Source organism: Gallinula chloropus (assembly GCF_964237585.1).
Source record: "Gallinula chloropus genome assembly, chromosome: Z".
Taxonomy (NCBI): Eukaryota; Metazoa; Chordata; class Aves; order Gruiformes; family Rallidae; genus Gallinula; species Gallinula chloropus.
In genome coordinates this window covers 75,037,166-75,053,991 of record NC_140089.1, presented here as the reverse complement: position 1 = coordinate 75,053,991, position 16,826 = coordinate 75,037,166, and the positions used below count along the sequence as shown (strand labels likewise).

General features: G+C 40.4%; 1 protein-coding gene across 1 annotated transcript; it reads right to left on the bottom strand.

Moving 5' to 3' along the window:
* Positions 1-2,898: 2,898 nt before the first annotated feature.
* Positions 2,899-14,669, bottom strand: DAB2 (DAB adaptor protein 2; the record flags this gene model as incomplete). The annotated part of the gene is made up of 13 exons (XM_084278515.1): positions 2,899-2,958; positions 3,732-3,823; positions 4,299-4,817; positions 5,376-5,499; positions 6,267-6,917; positions 8,722-8,784; positions 8,943-8,990; positions 9,813-9,836; positions 10,084-10,161; positions 12,088-12,219; positions 12,528-12,626; positions 13,357-13,496; positions 14,576-14,669. The coding sequence occupies 13 exons, from the start codon at positions 14,667-14,669 to the stop codon at positions 2,899-2,901; spliced, it is 2,124 nt and encodes a 707-aa protein (XP_084134641.1).
* Between the last annotated feature and the right edge of the window lie 2,157 nt (positions 14,670-16,826).

The window sequence follows — 16,826 nt, the reverse complement described above, 5'->3', positions numbered from 1 at the left end:
TTAACTAAAAAGCTGATAAACATATTCCTTATTCAAGCATCAAGGCAGTCACTTGCTTTTTGGTTTTTGTTTGATACCATTAGAACTAAAAAACAACTGCAAAGTATTAAATTACATGTTGCCATGCAGCCCAAAAAAAAAAAAAATCAGTAATTATTTGTGAAGCACTGTAACACCAGTATTTCAAACTAGATAGCAACACACTTTGAAAGAGTTGTTTTCAATCCCTTAACCACATCAATAAAGCAGTATTAAAAGAAAGCAAGTACACATTTTATTTATTCAGTGATAAATTAGACTGACAGTTACAGGTCTGTCTCCAGGACTAAAGGTTGGCCTAAAACAGTAACTTTAATGAATTTGTTTTTAGCCATCTGCACTGAGGGTTCTAAAAGTAGTTTTGAACATGAGCTAAGTGATCTAATTTAGTTTTCCCAGCATCAATTTAGACCTAATGAAGAGCTGGAATAGGCAAGTTGAATTTACAAAACTTCTGAATTCAATGCAGTTTAAGTACCCAGATTCCCACAGTCCTGCAGAAAGTAGTAGGAAAGCATTGTTAGGAGCAGCAAACTCAAGCTGAGCAGCCTGTGGGACAAGCTTCTAGTAATAGTTTACTAAGTTACCTGGGGATTTTATTTTTCACTGTGGGACAGCATTTGTTGAATAGATCTGAAGGAAGCTACGGAAACACTTAAGACCTTGCCATGAGACAGCCAGAGTATGAACCTGTGAAAAAAATTCTCAGTAGGCTCTGAACTGCTTACATCTAGTAGACCACAAGATTGAATTATGGCAGACAGAATAAACACACAGAATATTGTTTGGTATCAAGAGTTGCTTCTCTTTAATGTCATTAGGTAACATTGCTTGTGATACAGTGTAACATCCATAAGTTTCTACATTTCCAGTTTGAGACAAATACTTAAACTCAATTTTTTTTTTTTTTTTTTTTTGCATTAGGGAAAGTGCAAGAGAAGTTTATATGTGAGACTAATTGCATGACTGGCTGAATTGGGGTCTAAGGCTTTATTCAAGTTGACTTAGGTCTCCAGTACAGCAACTGCATAGGCATTTGATTCAATAATTGTATTTCAAGTTTATACTTGGGATTAACAGAAATACCTCTAACACATCAGTCATCACCACTGGCCAAAAATGTAGCTATTACAGTCATTCATAACCTCCTAATTAAAAATCTCTTAGTAAAGAGGTTCTTTAGAAAAGGCATGGTTTTCAAGAGGTGGAAGACACATTAATGGCATAGAAGTGGTGCACCTGTTCACAAGGAATATAGGCATGGAGTGAAATCGTGATTGTCTTTTTGCTTTCTAAAATAACATACCACATGATACACCCAGAGTGCAATTGGAAACACACTACATCATGTAACAACTTAAAGTGAGCAACATTGGAGACACTCACTGAGATACACACAAGAAGCCTATCTGCTTGTTCCATTTGTCTGCCAAGCCACCTCAATAGAAAATTAATCCTAGTAGATTTCCCTCCCTGAAAAAAGCCCTATTAGCACCAAGACAACAGTTAGTGTCCATGACTATCTCGATGTTCTTGAAGTACTTGAGCATATCTAACCCTACAGTGTAGCACTATAGTACTGCGGACTCCAGCAGTTGGTACAGGCTCCACATTTACTCCCTTTATTCCACATTTAAGGCAGAATGACACTGTTAGTCCTACTTAAATAGACAAGTCACATGTCCAGTCACCAATTAGAGCTGAGTAGCATCCACTTAACTTTACAACTGGCTGCTGTTGCGATAACTAGCAACTGACCAAATTGTTTAAGGTGTGGAGTTTCAGCTACTAATTCAGTTCCCTCATATGAAGGCAACACTTCTTCCTAAGGTACATTCAGTACCTACACTTTAGGACAGCAAGTGGTCCAGAAAGAGGAATTGTGGTGACTGTTTACAAGACACATGACTTAGCTTTGCTAAGCTCTTCTGTGGAATATTGCAAAGACCAATTTGAATTTGTGTCTCTAGCATAGAGTCCAGCTCAATTTGCTTTGACCTGAATTATCATCTTCACAGCATGTTCTTTGAGGGTTTGTTTCAATCTACCTGGATGTGTTTTATATTACAGATGTTATGAACAGCAGCAAGAGAGGCAGACAACAAAGTGAAACACGTAGAAAAGTCATGTTGAGAAGAGGTCCAGTTATTCCATTTCTCCTTTTCTGGTTACACCTAGTATGATGAAAAGGATGTAGGGTTAGGATGGCTATAAGTTACAGTTTTATTTCTTAAACTAGCTTAGAACAATACTAAAACAATAAATAGCAACACTTATTTTCTGTTAGAAGCCAGGCAGTATTTCAGGGGCAGACTTAGAGATGTGCCAAAGGAATGGTTTTACTAATTTGACAGTCCATGTTCTTTAGTGAATGGCACAAGAGTTTGAGTTACATTTGTTCTAGTAACAAAAGCTCTCATAACAGCCCTTATTCTGTTTTTACTCCAACTCACCCAGAGTACAAACCCACTATTACTCAGGGGATTAAACTTCAGAAAGCTGTATGGGCCACTTTGTGCTAACTCTTCCTCAGAAGGAATGTGGTCAGTCCCTGGGTTGTACAGTATGCGTTTACTTAACTTCCTTCAGTGAAAAGAATTCTAGATCTATTGTGGCCTTGAGACTTAAGTCTGTGGAAAAACAAAGTATTTCTAAGAAAGTGAAGCTGACTAGGCTTAGTCAGAATGCAGCTATTTACAAGTCTGAGTAGAGGTGCTCTGGAGATGTTCCTCTAGGGACTGAGTGCCATACTTTGTAGAAATGTTGAAATTAAGCTAACAAAAGTTTTCAACCAGCTTTTTGCTAAATCACTTTCAGAGAACTAAGTAGGTTACCCTATTAGTGGAAGACTTACCTGATCTATGCAAATGGGTTGTCAAAAGGATCAAAGAGGCCAAGAGGTGGTTTCTGAGATTCCGTCTAAGGAAAGACAGATCATGGGCTGTTAGTTTACTCTGAAAGGCTGTATCTGCTAGTTCCTGTTCCAAACATTCTAAAAAGGATATTGCATAGTCACAGCTAAATGCTCATTACCTGCTTTAACAAGAGAAAATAGCTCTGAAGCAGTGTCAGCAGTTATAGTCTGAGGCAAGGTATCTTTCAGAAATGTGTGCTTACTGAACACTCCTGTGGTGCTGAGCCAGCATAGTCACGTGATCTGTTTTAACAAAATCCTAGATTTCTTACATGAGCTTTCTGGCATTGATCCAGTTGCCAAGGTCTTCAAGACCCATCTCCTGAATGTGAGTGATGGGGTTAAGCCACTTCTTCCCCCAGGGGTTACTGAACATAGGAGCTTCCTAGTTGTTCAGGAAGAGGGCTGTACATCTGCACTGCTTAGTCTAGTCTACTCTGCAGAAAAATAAGTATAACTAAATTTGAAGATTTCTGCAGCTACATTAATTTTTCAGTCTATTGTGGAAGCTCCCAATGCTGAAGAGCTTCTTCCTGAAGCATGCAACTTGCAGAGCTACTTTCAGCAACAAGCCAAATAGAATCATACATCATTAACTTTCTTAAAAGAAGTGTCCTCTATTAGATTAACTCCTCATAAGCAAGAACTTTTGTTCCATGTGCTCTGAAGTTAACACTTATGCAGTGCTCATAGGTACCCTTGTTGTTAAGGAGTAAGGTAGGGGTGGTGGGTTTTCTTTGTGTGTGTTTTTTTGTTTGGTTACTTTTTTAATACTTACAGATGAGGAACCAAAAACATCTGTTTTAACTTGACTTTCCAACAGGCTCTCAGCTGATATCACACTTTGTAGGGGAACGGGCTTTGGTGGTTCTAAGGAAAGAGACACACTGCTATAATCACTTAACATATTTAACAAGTTCTCACCTCCGCCTAATTAGATACACAAAAAATTCCACATATAAGTTCCTTCGAGTGACTTCACAATCTTCTCCATCTTGTCCTTCACTACACTTAAGCTAGATGGGACTTCTAACATTGTAGACCTAGTTCACATCAATGTAGCCAAGTAGTTTAGACACTAGGTGTCAGTGTTTGGCCACTAACATTCGTCAAGTATTTAACATCATTAAGGGAGACAGTCTTTCAATCCTGTGTTTCAGAAACCATTAAATCAAATTTTCAGTTCTATCTGGAAAGATATCCCAATCCCTGATCAGTTATCTCAGAAAAACATTACCATTCATTTTGGATGACAGGTAAGCTGGCAACCTGTCTGCATGGTCTATAGTACTTTTAGGAATGCCTACTCCATTAGTTAAATAATTGATGAAAGCTCCAGAAGCACCTGAAAGGCTTTGTTGCACTCCTCTCCTTGCTGGTACTGCAGGTGGCTTTGTCAGATGCAAGTCCTTGAACATTTCCTGGACATCCTTCATCTTATCAGCAAGTGGATCCAGAGCAAGAAAAGCATCACTCTCTTTCTTGGATAGCTCCTTGTGAGGTGCAGTCCTAGGTGGTGGCTGAGGTGGGCTAGTTATTGTTGACATGGCAGGGAGTACAGGTGGTCTCTCGGCAGGCAGCGTTGAAGATAGGAACGCACTACTCTGGAAGGGATTTACAGTGCTAGATGGCTGTGACCATGAGCTAGATTGAACTTGTGCTGGCTGGACCCAACCACTAGAGGGCACAGGGTGTACTGGAGTAAGAGGTGCAGGCTGGTTCCAGCTTGGCACTGCTTGAGTACCAAAGGCAAGTGGTTTAGTAAATCCTGGAGGCACAGTAGTAGACCCAGGAAAGACTGATGCAGCCTGAGTGAAGGCAGTTGTTTGCACACTCCATATTGATGTAGTTAGTGGCAAGGCATCTGGAAGAAGATTGTTACACAGCACTTCAGTGATCTGAAAACCTCAGGCAGGAGTGTGTTAATTCTACTGAGGGTACCAGCAAAACATTTTCATGTACTGTTTACAAAAAATCTGTAGATTTACACTTAAAAATCAAGTTGGGAGGTGGAGTTGGGGTGTGTAGAGGAGGAGAAAAGCATCAACATCTTTTACTTTGCTCTGTTTCAGCCCTGGCAGAACCGAATTGAAGTTGATACAACAGGAGAAACATACTTCTAGCACAGAAGTGACAAATGCATTTTTCATATTTGTTTCTATGTAAATGATTATTAATAGTCTGCAGCAGCGTTACCCTAGCCTCCCAAGTTGTGCTTAGCTCACTCAAGGTTTGAGTGCCTGAGCATCAACCTGCTGTCAAAGCATAAGCAAAAAACCCTGTTCCAGTTACATATGCATGGTTTAGGTGTCTTCACAGAATTTAACAATTTAGGGCAGACATCATATGGATTAAATGGATTAAAGCACTACACCTGAAGTCAAGGAAAACCAGAACCCCTGTTTTGGTCTTTGAGACTTACCTAGAGGAGCCAACTGAGATGCTGTGATGCCTGTATTGAAAGGGTCCAGTGAACTAGTTGGCAAGCTAAGGCTCTCCACAGTTGGCACAAAAATTTCTGAGCTAAACAAGTCATTCTTTGGAGTCTGGAATGAAAAAACACTTTGTGAGATGATATGGCAGAACACATAGTAGTATGATTTAGAGCTCTTAGTCCACAGCTACAAACTTATTTCAGCCAGAGCACAGAGCTTCAGAGACCAAGCATGTAATTTTCAAACGCCAGTTTGTTCATGCCTACTGAGATGTGTGACATTAAGTAGGTATAATATAATCACAAGTCATCAGCAGAAGAATGACTTAGTGACTGAATTATTTGTTATCATAAGTTGCCCTCTGCCCCCACCCCTCTAAATGTTCCTCCTCAGTCTGCAATGACCACTTCATTTGTGGCAAGGTCAGCAACAGGTTTTTATCATGCATGCAAGACAAATGCAGCTGACCCAGAACCACCCTGTGTCTTATGTCAGGCAAGTCTTTGAGATTGCCCTCAGTAGGCAGGTGCTGAGAAGCTATGTTTCTGCAAGCTAGTCTAGTACTTCGAAACAGATGGGCATACAGCTATCATAATTGGTTCTGGCATTGTATCAAGTGTCAACATACACAGCAGCATACTTACCAGACCTTTACAGAAGTATGGCAGCATTAAGGAAGAGAGTATATAATTTAGTGAACATTGCTATTGTGAAGCTTCATGAATGTTAGAATGTACCATGGCTGCAAAGAGGTTAAAGTAAGCATGGCATGTAGAGGTAGATACGTTGTGAAGCTGTTTAGCCGGTTACAGAGTGTGAAGAAAGCAAAGCTTCCTTCACCCAGCTTCTCTAAGAACATGCATATCACTGTTAATTACTTGAACAGTTTTCACCTTGACAGACCTCCTTCCTCTTCCTGGCTTGGTACTTTGTGGTGGTGGGCTAATTATTATAGACTCATGTGACATGAGCTGGATATTGCTCTCAGAATCCAGCTTTACTCCATTCTGCAGAGATACTCCTTTGGAAGGACCTTCCATAAACAGGCTTGATGGGGCTTTAAGAAAGCCATTCTGTTCCCTCTCTGGTACCCCATTTGGAGTTCTTGCTGCAGGTGACTCATTCCCAAGTGGCCACTCGCTTGGTAGTACCTCTTGTTGGCCAGTTCTATTAGAAATCTGATCAAACTGTTTATCAAAGTAGTCAGGATCTCCATTTAAAGAACCATTACCCACCGGTGCCAAGGTATTCAGTAAATCCTTCTTCTGATCAGCAGAGTGTAAAGAATCAAATGAAGGTTGTGCAGATTGGTCTGGCTGTGCAAAAGGATCATCACTGAAAGGGTCTGGATTAGGCATGGGAAAGAAGCTGAGACTGGCAGAGAAAGAACTCTCAGGCGAGAAGAGTGTCTGCGGCTTTGGTTGTGGAAGAGAACTACTGATGTCATTCAAGAAGAGATCCTCATTTGTAAAAGTCTGTACGGTCTCAATTTCAGAATGTAGATCCACTAACAGGATCTCTTTAGCTTCCTATTTTTTCAGAAAGAAAAATAGAATTAGTTTTACACAGTACTTCCTGCATAGTACACAAGCTCAAGAAAAACATGTAAAAGGAGAGATTGTAGTATCCAGCACATTATACTAATAATGTAATAAGTTGCACTAAAATATCATCTTAGAAATCATTAAGTTAAGCGATGTTGGCTGTGGTCAAATCACAACTACTTATTTTAAGAAACTCAGTATTAAAAAGTACCTCTTTTAAGATCTCTTAAATAATAGGTGCTTCTTTTACAGCCTATAGACTGTATGTCATTAAGCATTAATTGCACCTAAACTTTCATTTGAATCAAGACCCTCTATTTGACTTCTAGCTCTTTGTTTCAACATACTATAAGTTCACACTACCTTAGTGTGACTGTTGCAGTCTCAGCTTTTGGAGCTGTTTGCCAGTGGAAGAAGCTAACATACCATCTCTCCACCAAGCAGGCAACAGAAAGATAAAACTTGATCACTAGCTGGATCAACAGCACTAGTTGTATCACAGCTGATTGCAGCTTACAATGCCATAATAAAACAGTAGTACTTTGGGGGTCGTATTAAGTTACGGCAAGGTTTATGTGCACTTCTGTGGAGTTATGCCACATCATGAGCTAGGGCTACTCATCTAGAATAGTCAGGAGTCCACTCTGAAGGACTGATTGAAGTGTTCACTTGTCCCTAAATACGAGCTGCTGCTTTAAAGGTCTTCTGCTGAGTTACTGTAATAGGTCTCATAGCAGCAGAGGCATGTACTACGGGTATATATACTTGAGACATCCGACTAGAGAGGTGGACCTGTGTGAACCTCACGAAGTGCAACAAGGCCAAGATCAGGGCAATCCTAAGCACAACTACAGGCTGGGTGTTGATCTTGGGATTGAGAGCAGCCCTGTAAGTGCTTGGAGGTACTGGTGGATGAAAAACTGAGCATGAGCTGGTAATGTACACACAGCCTAGAAAAGCCAATTGCACTCTGGGTGCATCAAAAGAAAAGTATCACCTCCCTTGACCTGCTGGTGATCTCTACTACACACCTGAGACCCTACCTGGAGTACTCCATCTAGCTCTGGGGTCCACAGTAAAAGATAGACATGGATCTGCTTGAGCAAATCCAGAGGAGGGAACAAAAGTTAAAGGAGCTAGAGCACCTCCAGTATGACAGGCTGGGAGAGTTGGAGTTGTTTAGCAGAAGAGAAGAGAGGGCTCTGGGGATTCCTTATAGCAGCCTTCCAGTACCTGAAGGGGGCCTACAAGAATGATGGGAGGGACTCTTCATCAGCAAGTGTAGTGGTAAATTATGGGTTTTGGCTAAAAGAGGGTAGATTAAGATTACTTACTGAGAAGAGAAACTCTTCCTTATGAGGGTCTTGAGGCCCTGGCACAGGCTGCCCAGAGAACCTGTGGCTGCCCCCTCCCTGGCAGTGTTCAAGGCCAGGTTGGATGGGGCTCTGGGCAACCTGGTCTAGTGGAGGGTATTCCTGCCCATGGCAGGGGGATTAGGACTAGATGAGAACGGTTTGGGTTAGAATCATAGAATTTGGATTTCTATGACTAACAATAGAGGGTTCTCTGTCATGCAGTCTCAAGTGAACTCTGCTGGATAAAAACCACAGCAGCTAAGCAGTTAATAAGAGATGAGTTATTAGTAATAAGTTACTTCAATGATTAGATGACAGCCTTAAAACACCAGTACAGCAACAACAGTTAGAGAGATGTCTCAGCTGAACCAGAAACGAAGTAAAACCGCATATTATTAGAACTATGTCTGCTCTCAGAGGTGTAGTCTACTTACTTTGGAACTGCTCATATCAGGAGGTGTTGACATATCCCCAAATAAATCCATTTGGTCAACTCCCTTGAAGCAAGAAATATTGAAATAATTGGTATCTGTTAGAGTTCTTGTAAGAACAAGAAAACATTATGCAGGTCTACTACAAATACTGCATTTCCCATATAACATGAAGGCAGTCAATTGTGAACTCCTTAATGGCACCAGTCTAAAGTTCAATGCACCAGTTTTATTTTGCCAGCTTGATTAGCAGGCAGTGCTTCGCTACCATTCTGAAATTAATGGATAATAGTGTCAACAGTAATTGGAATATCAAAGCTTGCCTTAAGCAAAGAAATTGCAGGCTTTAAAGAGCAAGTGGTGGAAAGAGGAATTATAAGGGATATTATTACTAAGTATTAGTTCTGTAGGATTCTCTTCCTCCCATTTCCTTGGGGAATGTACCAATGTCCCTGTACTCAGCATTGTTGAGGCTGCACCTTGAGTACTGTGTGCGGTTCTGGGCTCCCCACCATAAAAAAAGACATTGAGGTCCTGGAGCGAGTCCAGAGAAGCGCAACCAGGCTGGTGAAGGGGCTGGAGGGCAAATCATATGAGGAATGGTTCAGGGAGCTGGGGATATTTAGCCTGAAGAAGAGGAGGCTGAGGGGAGACCTTATAACCACCTACAACTACCTGAAGGGAGGTTGTAGAGCGGTGTGTGATGGTCTCTTCAGCCAGGTGACAGGACATAGGACAAGGGGAAATGGCACAAAGCTGTGCCAGGGCAGATTTAGATTGGACATTAGAAAAAATCTTTTACTGAAAGAGTTGTCAGCAACTGGAACAGGCTGCCCAGGGATGTGGTTGAGTCACCTTCCCCGGATGTGTTTAAAAAAAAGGGTTGATGAGGTACTTAGGGATATGGTTTAGCATAGGATGGGAATGGTTGGACTTGATGATCTTCAAAAGCCTTCCAACCTTGTGATTCTGTGATTTCAGTGTAATTTGGCATCTGATATTGCCTCCATAATGCTGGCAGTGTAAAGAATATCAAAGCTAGTTGTGTTGTAAAGGCATACCTAAACAAGTGAGGCTGGTTAGGAGTAACTTACCTCAGTTTTACTTGTTTCTTCACTCTAAAGAAGAAAATAAGACTTTTAGTACCTAGACATCATGTAGATTATCCAAAGTCTCTGCTTTTGAAGAACTTACCAGATCTAGGAGGTAATCAAACTGCTGGCACAACTACCAGTAGATAGCATGAAGTGATTCTTGATTTAGACAACCCAATATCAAACCTCACAAAAAGTCCAAAAGCCAAGCCAAAGCTGAAGACAGATTTTATCAGTCAGCACAGACAAAAATTTCTGTAGTTTCACTCACCTTTTTCTTGTCTTTCTCCTTCTTTATATTATAAATTAGCTGGAAGAGGTCCTTAAGATCAACAACTAGAGGGTCAGCCTGAAAAAGAATGTAGACTTTAGGTCATATATTACTTCTCCCTGACCTTCTACTGAAGCAAATTGTGTAGCAAGTCAAACTTATCTAAATAACGCAACGGTAAGGTTGAGATCAGAGGAAAAGTAAGAGTTGTAAGGACTGTCTAGTCTCTGCACAGAAAGCTTATGCAGAATCCAAGAGTAATTAGGCATAAATAGCTTAGAACTGTTAACTCCACAGGGGAAATGGCTGTACTTGACATAAGCCTCCTATCTTTTTTGCCAAAAAGCTTGTACTGTAAGATTTCATAAGTGCATAGCAAATCATAATCATATTCCCTTAAAAGTACAAAGTTTATCCAAGTTCGCTGGTAGTCTGAGATGGAAAATAGTTTGCATTCGTCTGCTTTCTACCACTTCCAACACAACCTGTGGAAAGCTTCTGTAGGTAATACTGCATGCTGATTTACTATTTGCATCAAGGAAGGCATAAGGTAAGGTTACCATCACTTAAAGTGTAGATGAGACACTAGCTTTATATGGTATAGATCAGGATGAAAGTTAAGAGTTAGAGCCACTGCCTTCTGCACAGACAAACAAGAATGTTGCTTTGACAGGGCCAGGATCAGCTGTACTGTTTGGAACCTTACCTGAGGCATACAGCAACCATGTCAGTGTCTAGAGCTGGACAAAAACTTTCCCTATTCAGCTATGACCTTAGGCTCAAGCTGAGAATCTGTTGAGCAGATCTCACTGTTTATTTCTAAACATCATCCTCACCTTAAGTGTTTTACACTTGCAACTGCAGGAGAAGACATTTCCACAGTTTAAGAAACAGTACAACTGGAGCAGTCTAGATCTGAAGTCCTTACTTCTCAGATAGGCAACTCTGTTAAAAAACAGCTAGCAGCACGTCAAGGGCTGTCTATAGCTTAGCTAAGTTTATATGCTGACCTCATGGTGAAAAGCTCTGAGAGCAAACGATTTCAGAGCACTCACAGGAGGCTTTTGTACTTAATCTAAAATTCCAACATAACACAGGACTGTTAATAACTCAGGCTTAGGAGACACTGTTACAGCTGTAACTGAAATAATAACATGGCCCAACAAGGAGTCCTTCAGCACCACCTGCAATGGGTCTGAGGCTGCCAATAGGTTCTCCAGGAGGGCAGGCAGGGATGTGTATGAAGGTACTAGCTTTGAAGTCCTGGCTCATCAGCTCATTATAGTGACTGCTATAAAGACAAGTTAATAAGTGACAAATGTGTATAACTTAAGTTCAAGTAATTTAGGAAGCTGCATAGTGCTCAGTGGTAATTTTAAGTAGATTGTTTCCATTCCTACTTGTATAAAAATCCTTTTCAGAGAGTCAAACTCCACACAGGATTTCTGCATGGGGAAAACCTATCAACAAATAATTAGAATCCTTTCCAGAAGTAACTCTAGAAGGACCAGATCTACCATTCACTGTACCCAGAAGCACTATTGTGATTGAGTAAGCCTGCTTTCACTGCTGCACAACACAGCATCACAAGTACTAAATGAGTTTAGTTAGGGAGTTTTAACATAATTCCTGATAAATTTAAGTGAAGCTCTGGCTATGTGACTCACTGTCAGTGAGAAGCTGGATACTAACAGGTCAAGGCACAGGAAAGCACATGATAATGACTCCAGCTCAATAATAGCTTCCATGGTGCAAGAACATATTGAGCAAGGGGAATGACAGTAAACAATGCTACTTGAGTTTTCTTATTCTGAATACAGAAAGTTTGAACAAGACAAGCCATTGGTGATACAGGCAATTCTTACTGCCCTCCTCTAGAAGAGTTTAATCAATCCATGTTGGTATTCACCTATACCTCACAGGACTACCAGCAAAACACTACACCTTTATCACATGTTATGACTGTATACTCATAGTAAGGGGAAAAGGGTGTCTAATCCATACCTGTTGTGATGTTTTTAAGGCAAAAAATTGGTGCTGGCCTTCTCCTCCACATACATAGCCAAAGGCACGATTGTCTGTTACATCCCGAGCAATAAAGGAAATCTTGTTTACTGGATGCTCATGCTCTATGACCTAGAATTGGGGAAAAACCTATTGGTTTAAAATGCTGGAGACATAATAGCTGCTTTACTCTGTAGTTAGAATGACTGAGACTGTTAGAAGGCTTCAGTTCAAGACTCAAGTAGGTAAAGGCAGATCCACCAACGTTTGGATGCAGCTATCTTTTGGCATGAAGCTTCAGCATCACAGCCCAATTCACACACCCAATTTTATGTGGAAGCGTGAGATTATGTCAACAATGAATCTAATTCAGACCAATCTAACTTTCAAGCAACTCATTTTCTTGAAGAACCACAATAAGAGTGTAAGTCGTATCTTACCCCAGTTTTCTCATCTATTATCTTGATACCAGTGAGGGAGATGTTAACCCAGATCTTCTGTTTGTGCCGGCCATGAGAACGGGCTGCTACAGCCATTCCCTGAAAGGGGTGAATAAAATATTGAGACTTCTGTTAGATTGAGCTTTAACTTGTTTCCTTACATTCTGCATGAGCCCATGGCTGCAACTGTACTGCTACTAATCCAGCTATTCCTATGCAACTGTACAGTCAGAGAGCATTCCTCGTGTAACATATACCCAACTAGGTTTGAATAACCTCAAACTGAGATTGTTTCCTCCTTAAATGTTTGAGCTTTAAAGCTTCTCTTCATTCACAAAACTGCAGTAGCTGCAGTAGCAGCATCCGTAGTAACTTTTATGGCCTGATTGAAGCTACATGAGGTGAGCATTCTGCATTTGAGAAGTAATCTTACTTGGTTGCTGAAAGGTCTCATTTGTTCTTTAGCTTGTCTATAGCTCTTGGTATCACCATTGGCACAAGATGCTAACTTGTGCTTGGAGGTGAGTTAAGCTGTAAGGAGTTCTTCCCTCCCCTTTCAAAACCTAAGCTCACAGTTTGTGATCAAGTTTATACTATTAGCATCCAGTAAGAAGGATTATAAAAGACTCAAATGAGCATTCCCAGGCTATTAGGGAAACATTGTCCTTTGTTCAAAGGGTTACAGCTTTAGAAGTAACATCCATCTGGAATGGTGCTGTTGTTACTATTTTACCAAAGCTGTATTCGATGCTGTGTCAAAGTGACCATTTGATCAGCTTTCTGAAGGCTATCCAGAAGTTAGTACTTACATGCCAGCTCAAGCCCTTACCTTCAGCTTCATCATTGAATCCTGACACATTTTATCGCCTCTAGCCTCTGGGACTTCATCAATACCAATTAGTTTAGCTTTGTATCTTACACCATCATCTTTGAATCTGGCCAGGAGAGATTCATCTGTCTTTTCTAGTCCTGGAGACAGAAAAGTTTTTGATTTTAAGAGGGATGTGGCTATGTTTGTGAGTTTGAGACATTTAACAGATACAAGAACATATTAGAACTGTCCCTTGACTATATCTGACTATAAACGCTTAGGCTTTCCAGTACTGTGTGCACAGCAAGTTAGCTACTTCTTTGAGGTCACACTACTCTCCAGAATCTGGCCTGAGTTCAGAGTTGAGCCCAGTGCTTAATATCAGGGGCCTTCAGAACAATTGTTTTCCATATAAAAGACTGAAATATTACAAGCAACAGCCAAGTATGTAAGTGCTAAGCAAAAACACCAAGCAAAAATGGTACTATCCATGGCTATTCAAGATGTTCAACAAGCCTTTGAGCTATAAACCCCTAGTTTTGGTGTAGTAAGATCTCTTCTTGGCAAGAATCTCCTAGTTTCTGTACCAGAACTTTATTGGCACAATAATTTCTACAGTTGGTCCTCCTAGTATCCCTTTCCCTGTAATCTCTTAGGAATTTAGCTAATTTGCTATTTCTGCTGTTCCCAAGAACTACTTGAGTTTCTTCTCTACATGCACAAAGTACACCAAGTATGTACTTAGGTATGCATTTCTGTATGAAGTATTTTTTACATGACCCAATCAAAAAAATTATATGATCTACAATAGTTTTAATTTAATGAATTTTCTAGCTTCTCTGGACTAGAATCTGTACCTAGTACATGACTGCCTCTCTAGAGGGAGAGGGGAGAGAGGAGGAAGAGAAGTCAGGTTCAGACTGACAGCTACCTGTATGGTCTTGTCTCTGGTCACCTCCTCAGGAGGTTTTCACTTCCCTGAGATTTTGATACTTGTCAGACTCAGGAAATGATTCATTTAACAAGTAGAACTGAGAGCTTAAGACCTTAGAGTTAGAAAAAACCCTTGCATGCTAAAAGCCCATCTTCTAGTTAAGAACTATTTTACTAGCTTATTTACTCTCTACTTCAGTCTGCTTGAACCCTTAGACTTATTTTAACTATGCTGCAAAAGTGAACTTACTTTTAGGCAGGTGCACTGACTAGAGGAGGTATTCAAGAGTTCGGAATTTATTACCTTTCTTTTTTTCCTTCTTTGAAGGTTGTGGCTTTGGTGGAGCTTGTTGTTCAGACTGGCTGTTGGTAGAAGTAGCAGCAACTTCAGTAGACATGGTGGTCAGGTAGATGGTGGACAGGTGTGATCGCTGTAGTTTTGAAAAATAAAAAAAACTATTAGTACGCAGATATGTTACAGGTCTAGTAAGATTAAAGGTTTGTCCAGTTTTGATCTGATGAATACTAGTACCCACTCATGCTTGAAAGTTTTAGCAGCGGTCATTCAGAAAGTCTGACTCACCATCTGTTCATCTCAGGCTACTGTGTGCATGGACACCAGGTGATGAATCCTCACCTCAGTAATACCTAATCAGTAGATCAGACTGATCTACATCCACAGGCTGTACCTGTGTCACTGCTTTACCCTGTCAACCGTCAGCTTTTTACCTTTTAAAGCTATTTATAGAACCTCAGATACTTTGCTCTATTCTCCACTACTGCTAGCTGCATCTGTGTAGGAAAGAATGCAATAAGCATTTACTAGGATCTGTTCCAAACACCCATGAAGATGACATCAAGATCCAAAAGAAGCAAACAGATTTTACTCACATTTCTGCAACTAGCAGAAGTCTAAGGTTATACCCCAACAGGTAAAAGCAGATTCCTTAGGCTGCAGACAAACTAGTTTAGGAAAAAACAACAAATCCAAACCCCTTGTCTTAACAGTGATCAAGCAACCCTAGGTGTTCTGGGTTTTCTTAAGTTAAAAATATTCTCTACAAGTTAACGGAAATGATGGACTAGTACAATTTACCTCTATGCCATAGGATCGTTCTGCCTCAGATACAAAACATTAAATAAAATAATCTGTAGTCGCCATGTTTTCTTCCTACACAGCCAAAGCACTGATTCATACTTACCAAATAAAGGGTTCACATTGTCTTTATGGAATTCTGAAGATTATCTACACCCAGCCAAAAAAACTAGACATTCTCATGTACTAGAAAAACTGTTAGAATCACAGAATGATAGGGGTTGGAAGGGCCCTCTGGAGATCATCTAGTCCAATCCCTCACCAGAGCAGGCTGCACAGGACAGCATCCAGGCAGGTTTTCTATGTTTCCAGAGATGGAGACTCCACGGCCTCTCTGAGCAGCCTGTTTGAGAGGCCTGCTCCTCACAGCAAAGTTCCTTCACATATTTAGGTGGAACGTCCTATATTCAAGTTCTAGGAATCTTGCTGTCAGAGGTATTTCAGTGGCTTCAGTTAGTCCCTTAAACTTTAGGGTTACAAGTGAAGGTATGAGATTGTTTAGATTATTAAGTAGCTGATGCTATCCTCAGCTAGTAATTTCCCCCATATACAGGCAAGAACACAAGCCACCCCTTTCATCCAGCACACTATGATACATACTATGTACCTAGATACCAGTGTTGAGGCATTGCTTATCCTGTAGCATTAGAAGCTTGTAATTCTCAATAGCCTGTTCCTTATTTGCTATAGTTACACCTAATGCTTTATCCATTCCTTGGAAGTTACTTTCAGGGTTTTTCCTCTCACTCAAGCCTTCTCATCTTCCCTCAATTCATTACTAACTCAATAGCTACAGACTGACTCATCCAGCTTATCAGTAACAAAGTAATGGATGCCAATGTTTAACTGATTCTAACCTAGGAAGAACACAAATACCTAGGTTTTTAAGACGGAATTGCTCCCTGAAGACCTCCATTCCCATTTAGACAGGAGGCAGGCCTTTAAGGAACTTGCTGTTAATATAAGCAAAGTTAAGTCTAGGTGCTTACCAGATAGTTTGTGAATTGCATTTAGCATTGCTCACATAAATCAAAGAAACTCAGGGGAAAAATCTCTGGTAGCTATACCTGTTCTCCTCTTTACAGAACTTATCTGGCCATAGCTTTGGGAAAACCTGGTACATGGAAACAAAGGTGTTGCTGTAAAAAAATTCAGCCAGTTCAGAGTAGAAATAGATGATAGAAGAAGAGTTGATATAGCAAGTCATGGTTATTTAGGAAATGTTATCACTAGAAGAGTAGTTTGTTGTGCCTATTCTTACAAAGGAGCAAAGGGGGAAACCTACAGACAACAGGGAGCTTGCAGGATATTTTCTTCAGTGCCAAAAAGGAGCATGCCCATTGAAAAAAAAAAAATCACACATCAGGCAGGTAGAATAAATCAAACTGAATTCTACTCTAAACATAGACTAGCTTGCCTGATGGTGTAGTTTTAGGTGGAGATAGTCTTCAGACTTCCA